At 51.0% G+C, this 20,469-nt stretch overlaps 4 protein-coding genes across 4 annotated transcripts; 2 read left to right on the top strand and 2 right to left on the bottom strand.

The window, feature by feature from the left end:
* Positions 1 to 2,865: 2,865 nt before the first annotated feature.
* On the bottom strand, positions 2,866 to 5,593 carry B0T23DRAFT_111512 (uncharacterized protein). Its single transcript, XM_062831864.1, has 4 exons — positions 5,324 to 5,593; positions 4,847 to 5,274; positions 3,525 to 4,786; positions 2,866 to 3,463 (listed from the first exon to the last, which is right to left on the bottom strand). Exons 2-4 carry the CDS (start codon positions 5,205 to 5,207, stop codon positions 3,266 to 3,268), a joined length of 1,821 nt encoding a protein of 606 aa, XP_062693983.1. The 5' UTR covers positions 5,208 to 5,274; positions 5,324 to 5,593; the 3' UTR covers positions 2,866 to 3,265.
* A 5,969-nt stretch (positions 5,594 to 11,562) lies between these two features.
* Positions 11,563 to 12,770, bottom strand: B0T23DRAFT_111550 (uncharacterized protein). The gene has a single exon (XM_062831866.1). It carries the CDS (start codon positions 12,452 to 12,454, stop codon positions 11,660 to 11,662), a length of 795 nt encoding a protein of 264 aa, XP_062693984.1. The 5' UTR covers positions 12,455 to 12,770; the 3' UTR covers positions 11,563 to 11,659.
* Positions 12,771 to 13,522: 752 nt separating this feature from the next.
* Positions 13,523 to 16,156, top strand: B0T23DRAFT_111545 (actin-like ATPase domain-containing protein). The gene is made up of 3 exons (XM_062831865.1): positions 13,523 to 13,808; positions 13,871 to 13,949; positions 14,021 to 16,156. Exons 1-3 carry the CDS (start codon positions 13,769 to 13,771, stop codon positions 16,146 to 16,148), a joined length of 2,247 nt encoding a protein of 748 aa, XP_062693985.1. The 5' UTR covers positions 13,523 to 13,768; the 3' UTR covers positions 16,149 to 16,156.
* Positions 16,157 to 17,543: 1,387 nt separating this feature from the next.
* B0T23DRAFT_111562 (uncharacterized protein) lies at positions 17,544 to 20,293 on the top strand. The gene is made up of 5 exons (XM_062831867.1): positions 17,544 to 17,953; positions 18,323 to 18,406; positions 18,470 to 18,531; positions 18,596 to 18,777; positions 18,879 to 20,293. Exons 1-5 carry the CDS (start codon positions 17,867 to 17,869, stop codon positions 19,979 to 19,981), a joined length of 1,518 nt encoding a protein of 505 aa, XP_062693986.1. The 5' UTR covers positions 17,544 to 17,866; the 3' UTR covers positions 19,982 to 20,293.
* Positions 20,294 to 20,469: the final 176 nt, after the last annotated feature.

Raw genomic sequence — 20,469 nt, forward strand, 5'->3', positions numbered from 1 at the left:
AGTGGGCTCACCTAGTAACACAGGGAGAAGAGGAAGAAGATCAAGAAAGTCAAAAAACATGAGATTTGTTGGAAAACGAAAGTCGATCCGGCATGTAGTAGGACTCGGGACAAGACGGGGATGGAATGCCTGGTCGAGATCGTGTAGGAAGGGAAAAGGTCAAGAAAAGACCCCGTATCTCTGGGGCTGAAAAACATCAGGCTGGACGACGGCTTGTTGCGAGAAATTCGAAAGCAAAAAAAGTTACTGTATTCGTCACGGTATCGTGTACTACTACTATGTTTGTAACCTGCGTCTTCCCCGTTGCTTCTGCGTTTCCATACCTTACCGGTACCTCCTGCATGCAGGCATTACCGCCTGAGGTGTGTGCTAAAAGATAGGTGCTTTGCAAGCGCCCTCGGTGGTGGCACAGGTCTCGACCCCCGCTGTCCCTCTCCGCTCATCAGGGTCTTCCCTGTGCTACAGCTCAGCCATTTAACATATACAAAAGATCCAATGGATATTCCGCCGGCAGATGTGACAATCAGGGCATTCATGGTGTTAGGGTTGAGTAAATTGGGAGAAATGGAAAGGTGGTAAGAAACCGAGTTGGCTCATAGATGCAACGAATTACTTGAGCTATGCTCCACTTAGAGTAGGTGTTCAGTCAAGATGACACCTGCCATCGCCTGCACAAGGCACAAGGGGACAGAGCCACGGGCAGCCAGCCGTTGTCTGCATGCCCATGCACCCGTTGCCGGGTTGGGGACAGGTCAGGAACGGTCCGGGTTCCAGGCGACGCCGATGATTATTCGTGCTTTTCTGGCACCTGTCTACCCACCTATCCCTGGCAAATGTCTGAGAAATTGTGTCGGTCTCCTTCAGCAGGAATGTTGCACATCTTGCCGTTATTTTTCCAAGGGACGACGACATGAGTCAACATAAGAAGCTCGGACGACGCATCAGACCGTTAGGATGCAGTCAGTTCTTCCCGCTGTGCTTTCACGGATTCACGCCGGTGTCTTGACCACCTCCACAGCTTGCCTCGCCTTATATGTAGGGCCACTTTGCCTGAACATTATGAAATATTTAAAGATCAGCCATGGTGTCGTTCAGACCCGGCAGAAATCCCGTAACGCCGTTGCGCCGCAGGGCTACCTGAGCCGATTTCAAGTTCAATGCTCGGCCGAACATTCATTGTCGTAAGTTTCGGGACGAACCAAACCCGGAAGCCAGTGGAGTCTTCGCTCGTCCCCCTCCCGTCTCCGAGCACCGCCGGTGGTTGCCGATTTTCCATGTGGATGCCATAGAACCGCTCCGAAACGCACGACTCCATGTTACTGGAGTGGAGTGGCAGGCAATGTTTTCTCTTGCATCCATGAACTTTTTTTTCTTTCGTTCTTTTTTTTCTGTCATCGTGACTGAGCTGCGCGGGCGGTGAAGAACCTCAAGCTGTTGCTCAATAGGAAAGGTGTTCTCAACTTGGGCTTTGCTGCCTTACTTATTCCGGCCCTCTCATCCTACCTATCACGTCTGTATAGCGTGCAGCGTGCCAATCAGACACTAGCCGTGCCTGGCGAACATGTGGTGCATCTTCCTTCCGTCGGCCTCGGAGCGTTCTCGCTCCCTTGCTATCTATTTGTCTGTGATGACCCTATCGAACATAACATTAGATGTCACTGCAGACTGTGGATGTAAAGCCTTTCAACAAATGTCGGTTTCGATGAATATCCTTCTAGTACTTGCTGTACACAAATCTGATGTAATACCATCATTTGATTTTCCATTGCACAGCTGCATTCGAGCCATCATCCCATCCCAGCTTTCGTCTGTTGGACTGTCATGCAAGCACTTTAAACCCCTGCCAGCCAGGTGGCACCAGAGGCCATTAGGGTCCGCAAGGCCGACAAGCGTTTGTAGTGTACAAAATTAGAATACCTTTTACGTACCAGTACACAAATGCCCAAGACTTGCGACTCTGCTACGCACATACAGAACTAGTCGAGTATGATACTTGGTACATGTGCCGGGTTATAAAATATCCAGTAATGGTTTTGAAGTGGATTTTCATGAATCGTAAGGGGGGGATGTGGAAAAGAAAAAAGAAAAAAAATTTGTTTCCAGGTGGAACAACTAGTGCGCATACGTCACTTTATGCGTTTGTTTGTTTGTTTACCTCAGCCCGGTCGTATGGGCAACCGTGCATAGGTAGCTCCTGTCAAGTCGAAAATCTACACTAGTGGTCCGCAACGCAAACCAAACCAAAGCCCAGCTGGGCTCACCAAGGCACACAAGTCATACGGTACGACTTCCATCCGTCTGGCACTTGTGTAGCTTGTCGGGTTCCGGTGATTATGGTGGTCATCAGCTTAGTTGTATTTGGGTATCATTTCGCTCTTCTAGAGCTGCGAAGAAGCCTAGCACGAACCTACAACAATAACCATCAAAAAAGGGAGGGGGTATACGGGGAAAGCCCCGTGCATTAAGGGGACAAATGAGAGTATAGAAGGTTATAAGAATTTCGAATAGACAATTAGAAGCCAAGGAAACGAGTAACAGGAAGACGGAAATAAGGAAATCGGGTATCCTCCACCACATCACCTCCGCGCACTGAATCATATTCGCGACGCCCGCGTTGAATAGATCAGGTCGGCTTATAGAGAAAAAAGAGACATCATAAGAAAGTGTGCCAGTCTAGGTAAGGTATCTAGTGAATCGCCCTGAGCCCCAATTCTAAATCATACTCCATTCCCGAGGAGTTGTTTGTGTGTACTTGCTTTCCGCTTTCTCTGATTTCCGTGTATGATCATAACGACATCTCGTGGTAGCCAGCTTCCGTAAAAATATGAGATTCAACAAGCGAATTTGGGGATGAGGAAAGAACAGACCATGGTTTGTGAGCACCTTAGGAACACCACATGGTTCAGTGAGCAAACTATGTTCATGAAGCTGTAAAAAGGGGAATAGGGGAGTAAATAAAGGAAAGATGTGGAGTGGGTGTAGTGATACCCATTCCAATCGAAGTCTCTCGACTAATCGACCGTGGTGGACGATCACTGATAATCGGCCACTCCAGCATTGTTGGCAGGCCAAGGACGAGGGGCAGATGTGACCTGGGCGTGCTCGTTGTGGCGACGCCCATTGTGTGGAGGTATTGGCGGCGTTTGCAGATTGGCAGAGTGTGAAGTTAACTTGGGAGCTTGGCATAACTTCGATTGTGGCTCGGTGGATGGCAGCGGTGCAGAGGCTGGATTGATGGTGCCGCCAATGATGGACATTGATCCTCTTATGCTTGCTCGAATTGGCTCTCTCCCGACGTCTGGGATAGGGAAGGTGTTTCCGCAATCGAGCTGTCCTGCATTTGACCTCCCAGTGGGCTAGAGATCTGCGGTTCGGCTTTACCTTTGATCATGCTTGATGGTCGCGTGTGACTGCTCCCCCTTCGTCGCTTTGGTGTCTCTTTGATCTTCGTGTGGGTATGACACTGTTCCAGAATAACTATTAGCAATAGGCACTCATTATGGAAGAGATAATTCTTGACATACCTTGTATGCGTGCCTGAACCAGGTGGTGCCCTTTTTCTTGTTGCTCACGAGCGCGACCCAGTCACGGCAGGTACCACAAAAGCCTTCCCATACTTCCGGGTTTCCTTCCATGCGCCTGATCTTTTGAGGTTCCTGGAAACGACATCCTGTCGGTGCACTAATGCCGTGTGTAAAACTCTTGTCGTACCAGTACGCTGAATTCTTGAGCACTAGCCAACGTCCTGGCTTGCAGATTCCGCACCATCCTTCCCTTTTGTTTCCGTGTCCACGTACCCATTTAGGGGTGTAAAGATCACCGTCGAACCTGAGCTCCTGCTCGTGGGGGACCATTTCGGGATCGTCGGGATTCATATCTTCGGGGGGAGGATCGAGTTGTTCCTCCTGAAGGGCAGCAAAGAGATCAGGCGGATCCGAAAGGTCTGCGTAGTGGTGATGCAGAGAGCTCGGGTCCGCATTGCTCGAAAGCATACGGAAGAATCCATGAGAAAGCAGCGGAGGCGGCTGCTCAAAGTGGTGCTGCACGGGGTGGAACCCATGCGATGGCAATTGCGACGGAAGAAGCATGCTACTATGCTGAAGTACTGGACCATTGCTCCCAAGCAGATAGGGGTTCTGCTGTACTGCCTGTAGGTTCCCAAAGCTGAGCGGTAGTTGAGGCTGAGCAACCGTTGGGGAGGAGTGGTGGGTCGGCATCCGCGGCTGAGAGTGGAAGGGTTCTTGCGATCCGTGATGATAGACAAAAGGCGAAGGTCTTCTGCTAGCAGCTGTACCGTAAGATCCCGTGGACCATCTCTTACTCCTGCCACCATCCACGCTGTATGGAGCAGCGCGCGCTCCAGGCCGGGGAGAAGGCGAGGCGCGGCCTCTGCTCTGTGTCCGTACGAGATCCGACCGTGTTTGAGGAGTCATACGTGGAGAAGCGACAGGTGAGAGATGTGTTGAAGACATGTATGAGTTCCTGTTTGAGGTCGGCCGGTAATCGGAGATTGACTGCGCGTCAGAGAACGTGGCGGAGAACTCGTCGTACGAAGGCATGTCGGAGAAGGCACCCGAAGTCGACAAGCTGAACGACGATCCAGACATTCTGCGCTGATTCACTCCGCCATCATAGTTCATCTGGTCGCCTTCCAACTGCTGATGTCCCTGATACTGAAGGTCCATGGGAACGACCTCGTCACTAGTGAATGCCTGACCGATTGCAAGATCCTCGTCCAAAGGTGGTATATCAACATGTTCTCCACAATGTCTCTGCCCCCATGCATCTAATGGAACGGTTAGCTCCTCCACATCATCTTGTTTCCTAGTAGTTTCGGTCGTCTCACCTGTCGTTTGCGGGTAGAACTCGTGAGGCATCGAGGTCGGCGGGAACATGGCGTCGCTTGGGGTGTGTTGCGCCTGCGGGATGTTCAATGAGGGTTGAGTCCACGCGGGTAAAGTTCCAAAGCCACCACCCATACTATATGCGAATCCTTCATGGATGGTAGCCGGTCGTGGCTTGATACTATGAGAGGTAGGGTTTGTCCACATTCCATGAGTAGGCGCCATCGCCTCCATCTCAGTCGTCAATTGGTTCCCAGGCATAGTGGATATGGTATCTTGGTGATGGAAAGACACTTCTTGTCTCTTTGAGAACCCAAAGGAAAAAGGCAGCCGTCTGCGGGATTGCTCCTGGTTTGCGTCCATGGCTATTCGATAGTTTCAAAAAGATCACTCGGGCCCACTGATTGTTGACCGGAAGCCACGGGCACAGCTGTGGATGTTAGCATGAACATACGTCCAGGGATCATGGTTGAACTTACGCAATGTATAACGGCGTTGAAGCTAGCTCAAGGTGGAAAGATGTCTTGACTGAGAAGGGATACAGGTAGCACTGCGAGCCTTTCTGCGTAGGTGAAGTGATCGGTGGTAAATGAGAGCGTTGATGGCTGGTTGATTGGTGGTACGAGCGGTTCGTGTATATCGATTGTTGTTAAGGATTGTTGGACCTCGTCTTTGAGGAATAACAGAATGACCAGAAAGGAAAGAGAAAAGAAAGTTGTGAAATTGCGGTTACCCAAAGTGAAAGGAATGTCAAGGATCCGAAGTGCTGGAAGGAAAGGAGTGGAATGAGTTGTACGAAGCCAACCCGTTAGACCATCACCCACACACTGGTATTCAAGAGGAAGAGAGCCTGCTCTAGGTGTATTATAAGCCAGCAAGCAATAGTAAGGACTGGTGGTAGTGAAAGAGGGTCGGGTAGCCAGTGAGAAATCGAGAATGAATGGACGGGAAGGTAGCAAAAGGAAGAGACCAGTGAGGGGACACTGACATGCCGTAGGTATAAAAGAAATCTATCATATACCAAGACACAAGCACCCCTGGACGGCTAATGGTCCAGCGAGGCCAGGTTAGGGACACCGGTAGCAGCTAAGCCGGATCTCTGATACATGGTACAGGCTTGCCTGCGTCTATGAACGTGGATAACAGGTGGTGCACGAGATGTCTGTATGGCCTGTTCCTTTGGGAAGAAGACAGGCGACAAGGGTAGACGCGGACAGGGTTGCGTGTACCCATCGAAGACGGGGCAGAAGGAGCCATGTATGAGATGATATTGTCCCAAGCAGGGACCAGGTGCCTAGCCTACAGATCAATGCTTTGTTTGGCAATAGATGATGAGGCTAAAACATTGGCAAGTCAGATTCCCAAAGTAAAAGTCTTGATGGCCAAATGGCCCGAAAAGCAATTTGGTTAAAAAGTAGTGAGGAAGCAACGTAGACCAAAGTGGCTACTAGCCCGATTACTAGCCAGGGGCTTGACCGGGACTCTCCCCTACCAGGAAGAGCCACCCATTCTGAGCAGCACAGGGCAAGGGGTTGTCAGAGAAGGCCTCTAAGCCCTTTTCGGTCAGGAGTGTGTATGGTTAGCAAAGTGAAGATGAGATGGGGGTCATCATCCATGTACCCAGAACTGTCTGTGTAGGGCGCGAAAAGATACCGATGGGTGGGTGGCTTGTTTCAGATCCATGCCTTCTTGTCGGTAATAGGTGGCAGCCAGGCCTAGTTTTCCGTGTCTTGGATGATCCGGATTCCAGGCCGATGGTGGTCTAAGCTTAAGAATTGGATGTTGAAAAGGATGCTTCGCGGGAGTAGGATGGTGTACGAGGCTGTAGAGGACTAGAATTTTCCGTCGTTTCCGTCCCTCTGGCGCCCGTTAAATGGAACGTAAGCAGACTGACTTCAGTTTTCAGTCCGGCTTGAAGCAATTAGATCGCTACCGTAAGGCATCAGGGCAAGCCAGGCCGGCCATGTACGAATGGAATAATATTTTGACAGGCGGGCATGGTGCTCAAAGGTTGTGATGACGATTTGCAAGCCTGCCCTTTGCCTCGAAGTCCAGGTTCAACAATCAAGCGTGACTGCCTGTGTATCCAACTTGATCGAATGTTGTTGTTTTGCGAGACAACAACATCGAAATAGCAGGTTGAGACCTAACCCAGCAAAGCAAGCCCCGGTCTCTCAGCATCGGAAGTGCAAAACCAGGACGGACATGGCGACGCGTGTGTGGGTTTCGTGATCGGCAACTCTTCCCAAGTTCGTGAATCTAGGGTTTCGCTACTCAGAAACTTGACACAAGCCATGATGAATTCGTCAGGTCGGCGCTAGAAGCTGAGGTTGCTCAGGGCGAGTCAGCTCGGGACTGGCTGAAGCCTGAGGGCCGAGATTGAAGAAGACAAAATTTGGAGTAAGGATTACGCTAGTGTTGAGAGCGGGTTAGCAGTCTCATTGCGGTCGGAACAAGGAGGTAGCGTAAGCCTCTTTTGGTTCAGTGGCTTGATGCTGGCTGGCCCAGTGTCTAGGGAGGTGTTGAGGGGAAGCAGGGCAGGAGGGCAAAAATAGCAAGTTCCAACATCAAAGGGAGGATGATCCGCGTCACCCGTGTCTTGATCCTCCTTGGGCTTCCTGATCGCTCGAGGCAGGCAGGGAGTACGGTTTCGATTTCGATCCTTTCAAGGGGTTTGGTGGGTTTTGTTCTTGCAAAATTCAATTGAGGAACTTGGGTGGACTCCAAGGACCGGCAGGGGAAACCCCGTCTTGCCGACTGCAGATTGTGGATGCGGGGATTCGGAGACGGCTGCGATTCGTTGGCCGGGCTGGTGGGTGTTGAGCCACAAGCCGACGTTGGAGAGGTTGTTGGAGAGGGAACGAATGACTGAGTCGAGAGAAGGAACAAGGAGATTGTGTGCGGGTTGGTAGGTTGGAAAGAGACTGACTGGTTGGAATTGGGCAAGCGGATGCCCCTGGATGGAAAAGCGAAAGGGCTGTTCAAGCTAATGACACCATGGACATGCCAGGCGTAAGGAAGGAGTGGGCCGGGGGAGCAACCGGGGCTCGCGGGGCAGGAACGTCTCAGATCTGTCGCAGGAGGCAGTCGCACACCACCCTACTTGCAGCACTCTAGCCCCGCATGCCCCGATGTCACCATTGGTACCTTTCTTGGCACGCACCAAAAGAGACGGGTTCACCTCAACCGCCTCCAGACCTCTTGCCTTCGTTGTGTAGGTAAGCGGGGTGAAGAACCTCGAGGCGCTCTTTTGCGCAATCATCCGCCCGCATTCCAAATTCTCCGTTGGATGAGTGACCTCCAACATCGATACCTACATACATGTTGTACAGTTGGTGATACTGTATCCATCCATCCATCTCTCGAGTTCGTATTTCTAGGTCTCACCTCACCTTGCGAATAGTCCACCACCAGCCGCCTCTAGCTCCAGAGAAGTGGAAGGACTCAACAGGAATTAGCGGTCCGAATGACCACTCCGGTCAAAAAAAACAAAACAGAGAAGCTGTTTGGAAGTCATGTCAGAGACAAGTAATCACCCCACGATCGTCAATTGGACCACATCTGGACCACAAAATGACAGCCGCCGATGGGGGGTTTTCTCTAGCGCGCCTCTCACCCACACTGCGCGTGCCCCGTCAATTTCCTCAAAGCAGTGAGAACACTACCCCATTTTGTTTCGTCCTGATTTCCTCTGCCATGGCACAGATCTAGACTATACTTCTTGGGGTCAACAAAACAACAACGGTCTGTCTGTGCGTTGCCTACGCATCACAAGCAATTTCCAAGAATAGCTTCAAGTTTCCCAATTTCTCAAAGTCGGAGGATCAAGGCTTCAAGGCTACAACTTCATCGCCCCGCTTGATCGCCAGTTGCTTCCCACCCTTTCTGCCGCTCGGACGCTAGTGTTTCTTCTAGAGACATTCCACGTCCTTGATCAGTGGAGCTTCTCAGAAAATCCGCTCCAACGCCAGCGCAGTTGTTCTTCCGCTTGGGCGCGCCACGCATAACAATGAGTGCTGTTTTGGGAAATTGTTTGCCGTCTAGCCATAAGGGAACTCGCTGTCTATAGCTCCGAGTTTATGTAAATCATGGCGGACAATATTTCACGCATGACGGCATCCTTCTGTCTCTCCGCCCATGCATGGCCCAGGTATCGACGAGTGTTCCTGTAGGGCAAATGCTCACCGCCAGGGATCACGATACGCGTCTCGCGGGATCACCGAGACCACCAAGACGAGAACCACTTCCGGCAAGATTCCACGTCGTTTTCGTGGCTCACGTCATGGCAATCACGGGTTGTGGTGAAAACGCATGTCTATGGCCGAAGAGTACAAAGAAAGACGCTCAAGCCAGAGCCTCGGACTATGAACGCAAACAGACGTATATTCCGCTTACTTAATGTCTTGACAGTATGTAAGGCTTGCTTCCCAACGCAGGAACCAGATGCTCGGATGACTCATTCGAGTGTCCCATGGCTCTCGCTCACGTTGATATACCTTGATCCGATTGGTCATGCTGGCGCAAGTGTAAAATCACAGTTCACCAATGACCCGACACTCGGTGTTTCCAGTACGAGAAAGCATCAAAACCATGTAAACAGTCTCCTGAAAAGGCAAATTGACCCATGAACAATCAACGGAATCGGTTGAACCGGCATCTCTATACAGTTAAGTGTCTACATACCTTCTAGACGACGGGATCCTAGCCTGGTTCGATCCATGTCCGGGCCTCTGCGCTCGAACATCAGCTCCCGTTCAGACGGATCTGATAAGATGAAGTACTTTTTCTCAAGGAAAAATTTGTTGAGGTCAGGGGCATGGGGATATACTCGCTGTTTTGGTTCAAGTGTCTGGAAACCTTCAGCACTTGATGTCGTTCACACTCTCGGGAGGCCGCCGTTAATACCACCATGAATTTCCATGCTTGTACCGAGCTTATGTAACGCCAGGGTCTTCTGTCATGGAAGTTAAGATAGTCCGTGGAAGGGGGCAGAGCGTGGATTACTGGTACACGCATTACCGTTACAGGTAGTAGTAATGCTGGAAACATGGAAGCGGAAACAAGAAGTGAGTATCGTAAACGTCCATGTGTTTACAATCAATAACAAAACTTCTTCTTACGAGACAGACCCAAAGAAATCATTTCTTCCTCCTCACAGATCACATCACTGTCATAGTGAATAGTACCTTATATCAGATCACTGAACACACAACGGTGACCTCCCATTTCGGGGCATAACGAAGCCATGATGAATTGGCTGGGGCAGCTATAAACAACACTCGCTCGTTGATGATCAGGCCAATGAGGTTAAACGTCCCTAAGCACAGTATACTCAGAATTGCGATTTCGAAGGCGAATATCACCAATTGTTTCGATAGACTGAATAAGAATTGCTGAGATACGTTATCCCGCCCCATCTATCCTCTTTTTTCAAAGATCCAGTGACTGGCCCCTGTTTAATTAGGAGTCATACAAATTGGATTCCAAAATTGAGGCGACTATGTTCAGGATTGAGGTTTGATTCCGTGAGATAAGCAAGTGATTTTATCTAAGCTGTCTCACAGGCTGCAAGCCATATTGTAGCCTCCGTTAGCGCTGGCACATAATTCGGATGATTTACCATTATCATGTTGAGTTATGTAGCCTCCGTCTGGGCAAGTGTGATGTTTCTTGGTATCTGCGTAAAAGAGCTAGCTCATGGAAGAAGCAAGAGGTAATATAGCCTTTACAAAGCTTTCACAAGCAAGACTCGAACGAGCATTTGATAAAGGCAAGCTGAATCATATGCTTATCTTGATGCAATGCCCTCCTATTACGATCCAGTTTCAGTTCAGTTGACCAGTTCCCAAGTGATGACTACCTATAGCTGGACACAAACCTCTCGACGGTGTAGATCTAGTTGCCATGCTGCCCTCCCGCCCATTCTTCATCCCAACTTTTCGACTGGGCCTGCGACCTAGAGGGCATAGCCCGTAACCTAGCACCTGCGGGAGGGTATATGTATCTTTTCCCCCGTCATCACTTCCGTGGCAAGCTGGTTGGATGGCGTAGCAGTTTCGGTTGTCGCCCGCTCCTTTACTTTCCTCCCTTCCGCTCCTCCTTCTTTCTCCCGAACCCGCGCGTTCAATCCACAGCTGTACAGCCACTCACTACTTTCCCGCCCTTTTTTTTTTTTTTTTTTTTTTTTTTTTTTTTTTTTTTTTTTTTTTTTTTTTTCTTTTTCTTCCCTCGTTGTAATTGCTCTGCATTTGCTTTTCTCTTTACACTCTCTTGTTATTGCTGTCTGTCATGCGTTGTCCCCAAATCGAATAAAAGTATGCGTTCAAGGACAGGGCTTTGGACATCGATGGTCACATGGATGCTGGAAGCAAATTCCGGGGCCACGGTTATTGTTCAACAATTATCAAGTCTTTCCAATTAGTCTTGTTGGCAACGATTGACATGAATTGGCCACGCCTTAAATTCCAGCCATTATGTCGAGTACCCAAATGCAATGATACACAACGAAGTGTTTTTCTTGGCCATTTTCCCTCATCACATTCCAAATCTCATGCCGCATGTGAACAGCAGAAGTTGTTATTTAATATGGAGGAATACTATTTCCCACTTCCTACCCATTAGAGAAAATTTCCATCTTTCGGTCTATCTTGAAACAACCAGGCCGACGAACATGTCATTCCAGTCCGAACACTCCCGACACCACACACCCTCACCTCAACAGACTCGAAACCTCCACTTTCCCCTTCTCCACCGAGTCACGGACACTACAATGTCCGGGCCCCCACCGAGTATTGTATGGCAGGCCCCATCCCTCATTACTTCTGGTTATTGATCCTCTTCCATACCTCACTCTCCGCCTCCGCCACCTTTGCCCCTGCATCCTGAATCCATTTCTTCGCCGAGTTCCAGACCCCTTCGTCGTCGTCATCGCCACCGTGACCGTGACCGTGACCGTGACCTCCTTGAGAAGCAGCATATTCGTGCGCTGCGCGCTGCGCCTGGTTCATATCCGACGCCATGGCGTCTTGTTGGTACCCGGGAGGATGAGAGAGGTCTCCTCCTCTGGATCCAGATCCAGCTCTAGGTCTGGGTCCAAGGCCAAGCTCAGCCGGGGAAGCACCAGCAGGGAGATAGGTCGGAAGGGTTCTCGTGGGAGGTGGTGGGATGGTGGTGGTAGACGTTCCGTGTTGGGAGTAGTTGTAGGAAGCGGTTGGTGGGGGGATGGACATTTGGTGCGGTGGACTGGTTATTGGGCCATGTGGTGCTGGTGCTGCCGGATTCCCTGGGTAGTATTGAGACGATGGTTGCGGGGGGAGATGGGCATATTCAACGTCTTGCCCTTGGGTGGCTGCTGTGCCAGTCCCCGCGGTTTGGGCGGGAAGACTCGGGACTGCCCCGGGCTGGGGAGGTGGAGGAGTCCGGTCGGAGGTGAGGTAGGTGGGCGTAGGCTGGTTGAGAGTGGCGGTCCCGGTGGGTTGGGGATCGGGGCCGGCGTTGGGAACTGTTCCTGAGCTTGACTGCCCCTCTGGAGTTGCGGTCTTGGTGTCCTGCGGATCAGACGCTTTTGCTGCGTTGATGGGGCTGTGGATGTGCAAGTTTATCGGAGGCATATTTTCAAGTGGCTTGATACCTAAGATCGTGAGGATGTAAACAGGATGTGCGGTCAATGGAGCCGAGTGAATCACTGGATTGTGTGAAAGTGTATCAGTTGCAGTGAGATGTTAGTACGTTAGATTCTTCGTGGGCGGGGTTATCCGAAGATATGAATAAACGCCAAATGTGTAACGTGGCCGTTCTAAGGTGAGTGTAGGTAATTGTCTCAGTTTGCTCTTTATTATCGTGTCGTTGCCTGCTGACTGGCCATTAATCTCACTTGCCAAAGGGACAGATGCGCTTGCGCGAGACACTCGCGATTCGCGAAACGGTCTGTTAAGCTGCTGTGAGCAATGCCGATCAGGAAACGACGTCATTGTCAGCTGGCAGGTCAAGGTTAATTGCCGGCCGCGAATGGATAACTGCCGTGCAAGGGCGCAGACTGCAGCTGGCCTTGATTTCCACTAGAGGTAGGCATTGAACGGCCTTTGTTTGTTCGAGACGAGCCTCAAAGCACAACGTGATTCAACATCGGTCTGTATGCGGTCTTGATGCACTGGCTGTAGGACGATCAACATGTGGACGTCAGCCTCAGCTTCTGAGTGCAGAGGTCGAGACTTGCCGTGATCTAGGTACATGTAGGCTCGGACATGCAAGCAAATTGTGTGAGCGAAAGGAGCGAAATTCAAGTGAACGCTGCAAGTGTGAATGCAGTCGAAAAAGTCGGTGCTGTCGAGGTGAACCTCACTCCGCGGTCGCAGCCCGGAATGGCACGAACAGCTCCATTGGAACCCCCCCTGCTCAGCCTTTCAAAGAAGCTAAACCTGGACGGCGTTAGCGCGGTACTGAAAGCCCCACGACGGACCAGGGACAACGGGGTACCTTAACTGGGGAGTGCATGTCTGGCCAGCCTCGCAGGACGAATAACGTTGTGGATGGTTTCCAAAACATTTGTCTATCGTGTAGTGTTGAGTGCACCGGCCGCCAAACTCAATCAACCCCAAATTTATCGGACTGACCCGTCCGAATCAAGGCGAACCAAGAGAACACAGACGAGGCCCACGTCCGCCGTCAGCATTCCCGGCCGGCCGACCGCACCGCCGCAACTCCCACTTTACCTCAACACCAAAACACGGAATCGGTACATCGACAGCATCACCAATATCACCACCTCCACCCCTCCACTTGGCGCGCACTTGCGGAAAACGTCCCGCTGCACCGTGACTGCCACCGCCTTAATCGATCAACAAAGCGCGTGATCTTTCGACTATAGGTTTACCGCGCATTTAGACCACTCGATTGGCACATCCAGGGAGGCATCAACATTCAATATGGTCGGGAAAGTCAGCGAACGCGTCCTCCTGCGGGAAGGTAGGTGCTCTCGCTCTTCAACCAATGTCTTTGTATGTTCAGTCACTAATAGCTACGGTCAGGGTTGGAGCGCACCGACAATGGCATGAAGCAGACAAGTTGGCCCGACGTCGTTCCCATCAACCAAAAGAACTATTACACGTACGGACCATACCCTCACGTCCTAATCCTCACCAACGAAAAAGTCCAGCATGCTGACAATGCCTTCGCAGTGATTACATGAAGCGAGATGACCAGATCCTTTCGCTCAGACTCCAGAGTGAACTCAACAGAGACCGGCTTGTACAAAGTGCCAAGGACCGCGATCGCGCCCTCAACTACACCAATGGCGAAGTGCCTCTCCCTCTCGACGAGCTACAGGGCGATGATGGGCCGACAGCCACAGCCTATGCCGACCCGTCCAAGGTCATCGTTATACACCCCGGAAGTCAAAACCTCAGAATCGGGTTCGCGAGCGACGCGCTTCCGAAAACCATCCCCATGGTCCTCGCGACAAAGTACCCCCAGACCGAGTCGGAGATGTACGAAGCGCTACCGAGGAGGCAGTTCGAAGCTAGGACGACCGAGCAGCAATACGGCGAAGACTGGTCCAAGAAGTACCAAAAAATGTGCAACGACCTCAAGACCGACATGCGCGCAAACAGGCGCAAGGTTCTCCCCAACTCAAAAGATCTGGTTCTCAACTTCAACCGCCGAACAGAGGCCGAAGTCATCTCTACCCACAATGACCCTCTTCAAGTAGACTGGACCGATGTCAAGACTCTGGAAGACCCGGATTCGAACGCTTCCGTGTTCATTGGACAACAGGCGTTACGCATTCCGGACGATTCCAACCCCAAATTCAAGCTATGGTGGCCGATACAGCACGGCTGGATGAATGAAGACGACTATCCCACAAAAGCCCATCTATTCAACGACATCGAGACCTTACTTGATCGTGCCTTACGGTATGATTTGGGTCTCAAGCGAAGTACCGAATGGAAGCAGTATAGCTGCGTCTTCGTCATCCCAGATTTGTACGACAAGAAGTATGTGGAGCAAATATTACACCTTTGCGTGGAGTGGTTCGAGTTCAGCAAGATTTCGTTCATACAAGAAAGCATGGCGGCTTCATTCGGTGCCGGCTACACACAGGCCTGTGTTGTAGACGTCGGCGCACAAAAAACGTCCATCACCTGTGTTGAGGATGGACTGTGCATCGAGGACTCTCGCATCAACCTGAAATTTGGCGGTTACGATGTCACCGAAACATTCATCAAGATGATGCTTTACGACAACTTCCCATACCAGGAAATCAATCTACGCCGAAGATACGACTTCTTGTTAGCCGAAGAGTTGAAGATCAAGTACTGCACGCTATCACAGGCCAACATATCTGTCCAGAACTCCGATTTCCACGTGCGCGCCCCCAACCAGCCCACTCGCAAATACCAGTTCAAATTCTACGATGAGGTTATCCTGGCCCCTATGGGATTTTATGACCCTTCCATCTTTGACAACAGCACCAAGCTTAGAGGCAGGAGGAAGCTCATCGAGAGGTCGTATAACGCCTACGATGTAGAAGTCCCCGATGACCCTACATCAGCTGCCCAGTTCGCCGTCCTATCTCACATCGCTCCCAGCCTTAATGCACACACCCTTGCGGGAGCGTTGAATGATCTTGCTACGCCTGGCAAGGAGAAGCCGCTGTCATTCAATTTCTTGGCGCGCGGCGACACCGCGGCTGGAACCCCTGGCACATCAAAGGCGCCATCGCCTGCTCCTGGAGAGGGCGCCAGCACTCCCGTTCCACCGCCGTTCGTCTTCGGAGCAGGCGGCGGTAGTCCCGCCCCCAGTGGACGGAATGGCACTACCCCAGTACCCACGAGTGGGGCCGCTGCGGCCCCCAATGGCACTGGCGCTGGCAGCAACACATTAGCCGTCCCCGGCATGCCAGCCGAGGCCGTTCAGCGCACTCCCAAGTCGATGGCCGCAGAGCGTGACGCCGTGCTGCCAGTAGTGCCTCTTGACATCGCCATCATGACCAGCATTCAGAACGCCGCCAAGGGTGATGAGAAGAAGGTCAGGGAGCTGATGGGAAGCATCATGGTTATTGGTGGTGGTGCCAAGATCCCGCACTTTGCGCCCTATCTTGAGGAGAAGCTCAAGGCACGTCGTCCGGACCTGTCAGAGCGGATCTTGGTGAGCAGGAGCGCGAGGGAGATGGACGAACAAGTTGTTGTTTGGAAGGGAGCGAGCGTCTTTGCGAAGCTGTCGACCAACGATTCGTGGATTACGAACTATGAGTACAAAATGCTGGGGTCCAGGGTCATCTACCACAAGGCGCTGTGGCAGTACTGATTGGTCTCTCTGTCATCATGTGATTCCTTGGGGTTTAGGCAGGGCTGGATAGAACATGTGTACATTTTGCGTTGTTTTGTTTTTCCTGGATGCAACAGATATGGATGGATGTTGTGCGAAACAGCTAGGTACTATGAAATGGAGTTTACGGGCGTTATAGACAGGTGATAAGAAGAGGTGGCACTGTATGGTCAAAGACCTGAAGATGGCTGTGGATTTTACAAAAATTTGCTCAGTCCCGAGTGTTAGAGACTGCACAGATGTTTTTCGAACCACGAACCTTGGAGCCATGGTGTTGACGTCTGTAAAACCTCAGAATGCCGACCGAGTTGTAGGAAGATCATTCCACAGACTCGGCTCAACAGCGGCCTCAAAGAAAGAGGCACAAGACAAGACGTGGCACCCCACTTGAGGAAAGCTTGATTGTATACCGACAGGGGGTCTTTTTTCAGGGGCTCCATTCCACCAAAAAACCCAACCGTGGATTGGCTGGCGCATCGTGAGGATGGGGGAGGCTTACCGTAGGTAATGTACCTTCTTAATGTACCTCTAGCGTTCGATGGCCGATGCAGAGTGCTTTTCCACTTTCCCAGCCACCATCAAAAAGCCAGCGGACGAAGAGAACGAATGCTGACAGAGCGGGCCGTCACTATCACGCCCGGGTACGTTTCTAGCAAGGAATGGGCCCAGACGTCTCGTATCGGTGCCGGTTTCTCGTCATGTTTTCTTGCTCGATGGGGAGAGCTTCTTTTTCATGTGCTTTTTTTTTTTTTTTTTTTTTTAATTGCTCAAGTACTCCTCCCTTTACTTCGCTACCTACTACCTAGACTAGCCGGTACGCTACACCGCAACGGCTGCTGCCTACGTGCTGCTATAGCTCCAAACAAACCGGCCAAAATGCACTGCAGTGCTGTAAGTGGCATCCATCGAAAATCGGGGGTCGGTATTCGGTAGCGAAAGGAGCGGGAAAGGAACAAAAAGCTTCGAACGTTGCTGTCGAAGGATTGGACAGGCTGGGGCTCAGCGCAGGGGTGTGTGTGACCGTGTGGGTTCCTCACCCAAGCAGCAGCCTTTCCATTTGGCTACCTCTCTTTCCTTAAGTTCTGTTACATTTTTCAACTTTGCTTAAACTCCCAAGAGTTTTTTTTCTTCTTTCGGTTGTGCAAACTTCCTTCCTGGGACGGTCGTAAGAGTATGTCGGGTGCCTTCGTCGCGGCCTAGGCATATATATTACGTTCAAGGTATCTTTCCGACGGAATTTACAAAGTCATCTCACGAGGATTTATACGATTTAAAGGTTATAGACGGGAACTGCATCGAACACCGCCATCACCACGACTACGAAGCTGACGAAGAAAGAGTTTACGAACGTACGACCTTATGAGACTGGACGACTTAAACTGAGACAAAAAGAGTATATGACACCGGCCGGCACGACTTGCGAGGGCACCGAACACATATACAAAAGACGAAACAGAAACACACGCTTTCGGGTTCGCCCAAGCTAAAGCAGCTTCATTGACACGCAAGGCTTATACCGGTTACGGCACCCATTCAGCTCACACGGCGGCTCGGTACCGAATTCGGGTTTCAGAAATCTTCATCATCACCAAGCCCCAGCTATTTATCGAGCCTTCTTCTTCTTCTTCTTCTTCTTCTTCGTAACACCAACGGCATTGAAACTCAAGGGGCAAGGATATCAATAAGACCAATCAGCCATGGATCAGTACCTGTTTCAGACGTATCTCGACCAGTGCTCATTTGTGGAGGAGACTACCTCATGGATAGAAATCTTCAATTATTCGGTAAGCAAAAAAAGGACGACAAGTTATTAGGATGGAATATCGTGGTCAGAGTGGGGGTAAAGGGGGAGAAAGGACGCGGCAGCGGTTCGGTGTGGTGTAACGGGATGGGAGAGAAGGCGAGAAGATGGGTATTTGTCTTGGTGGGGAGTTGATACGGTGAAAGGTATTGAGATCATGAGAGGAGATAAATGAGAAGGGTTGCAGGGCCCTTGGGCGGGTGAAGTTGAACGAGCTGTCTCTCTGATGTGTATTCGGCAACTGATCCGTGAGGAGGAAGATACGTTTCAAGAGTTGAGTTATAAACTCGAAAGACGGGAACTCGAGAGGGAACATGAGTAAAGTAAACATCTAACGTGGTTGGTCTCATAGGATGAAAGTCTCAACACCATTGAGGAGCATCGATTCGGGCCTGATGAGCGACGAGTCGAGTTTCATAATTTTTTGCGTCGGCGGGTAAGAAGCAATCCTGGATTTGGAGGGCTTTGATAGCAATAAGCTGACATTTCCGCTTTCCAGGGTGTCTTTGCTCCTAGAAAGTTGAAGGAAGGAGTACGACTTTTAAACGGAATTCGTCTAATGTGAGTATCATGGTGCAACTGAATTACATGAAACGCAACCGGACTGTCCTAACAAACTGTCCAGAGTACAAAAGGATGCGCAAGATAATGAAACTTTTGCACCTCTTCACATTTCTTTAAAGCCTGAGGACTACTCAAGCATGGTCGAGATCATGCGGTTACCTTACCGAGCCATAGAAGGAACCAGCGTCGTCGGCCCCTTTTTCTGGGCAGCTCTGGACCACGACGACAAAGATCCTCACTTGCGTATGTTCAACCCACCCTGTATCCCTCTCGTCCCTAGCCCTCACACACCATACCATCATACCACTCACGTTCTAACGAGCCGCCCGTTCCTTTGAATACAGAAATCATCTTCCGCAAATCCGACGTCCGGAAAAAGGGCAAAACCCGGGGCTGGGAACTGATGCTCTCGCACTCCTTCAACACGGGCCTCACCTCGGGTTTCGTCAAAGGCACGCCCTCCTCCGACATCAACGTTTCCATCAAGACCCTATTGGCCTGCGCCTCACAAGCCATGCACCCCTTTTTGCTCCCCATGATCGTTTTGTCTCACGACATCTCCATTAAGACGGACATGAAGCAGCGCGAAGCGCGCGAGTGGTTGCGCCGGCTCGAGCACGCCGTCAGCATGCGACAAGAAATCCTCGAGGAAGAGTCCAACTACATCAAAGACACCATGGTCAACCTGGACCAGATCAACCGCGACCTGGTGGAGTGCCACTCCCAAGTCCTCTGGAAACGCCCGCAAGCCTATCAAGAAATCGTCCGCAGTTTCGGCATCGCGCTCGATAGTTTCTGGTCTCTCGCTGAATCCCGCCCCGAAACCTACGGCAAAGAGGCTTTCAAAGCCCTGCACGAGAGCTTCGTCTCCCGCCTGGATTTCTTCCAAGCCAAACTCAAGGGGATCGAGAGCTACGCACACATCACGCTCGAGCGTCTGTCCATCCAGCGCGCGGCGCTGTACAACATCATCGCCCAGAAGGAGTCCAAGCTGGGTCTGCAAATGGCCGTCGACCAGCGCAAGCTGGCGCACGCCGCCAAGCGGGACGCAACCTCTATGAAATCCATTTCCCTCTTGGGCGCGGTATTTTTACCCGCCACACTACTGGCGTCCGTCTTTTCCATGACCTTTTTCAACTTCCAGAACCAGGATTCGGGGGATTCGTCGTCGTCCGCCGCTGGTGACACCAATCCAACCTCTTCTGGGGGCAGTGGAAGCGGTGGTTCAGTCTCCCCCACCATCTGGGTGTACTTTGCCATCACCATCCCTGTGACGCTCATCATCGTCGTGACCTGGCTCCTGTGGGACAAGAGGCGCGAAGCCGAGTACGCCAAGGTAGATGAAGATATCGAGAAGGGCATCGATGCGATGGAGAAGAAGATCATGGCAGAGATGAGGAAGAGGACGATGAGCACGGCTAGGACGTGGAATGTTGCCAAGAGTTGATGACAGTAGGAGGAGCGGGAGGCGGCTTGGGCATATAAGGCATATCACAACGAGTGACGATGATGTGACGAAAGAGAGATTCATGGAATAACAACCGTTGTGTCATTTTTGGATTGAAGAAAGGAAAGGGAGTTGTGGGAAGGATAACATATCAAGGACTGTGAATACCTTGACGTGATATGAGTTATGATACCTTCGGGCATTGGGGCGGCTACATAAGTTATGACTTACGTATACATACCATGGCTACTTTATTATAGATGATCAATGGCATCTTCCCGCGAAGCGCTTTTGCGGCTTTGTGAACTTATTCTTATATGTGTGTAAGTCGAGGTGGAGTGTATCAGGGACCATCATCGAGGCATCTCACCTCGGGATTCAATAAGGTTATTTCCACATGGCAGTTGAAGATCACCGCCATTGAAACCGCAAATAATCATGGGTGCAAATGTTATTTCTCTCCTTCTTTCATTTTCCCATCAGTGATA

This window comes from Neurospora hispaniola (genome assembly GCF_033458365.1).
Source record: "Neurospora hispaniola strain FGSC 10403 chromosome Unknown B0T23scaffold_3, whole genome shotgun sequence".
NCBI classification, from domain to species: Eukaryota; Fungi; Ascomycota; class Sordariomycetes; order Sordariales; family Sordariaceae; genus Neurospora; species Neurospora hispaniola.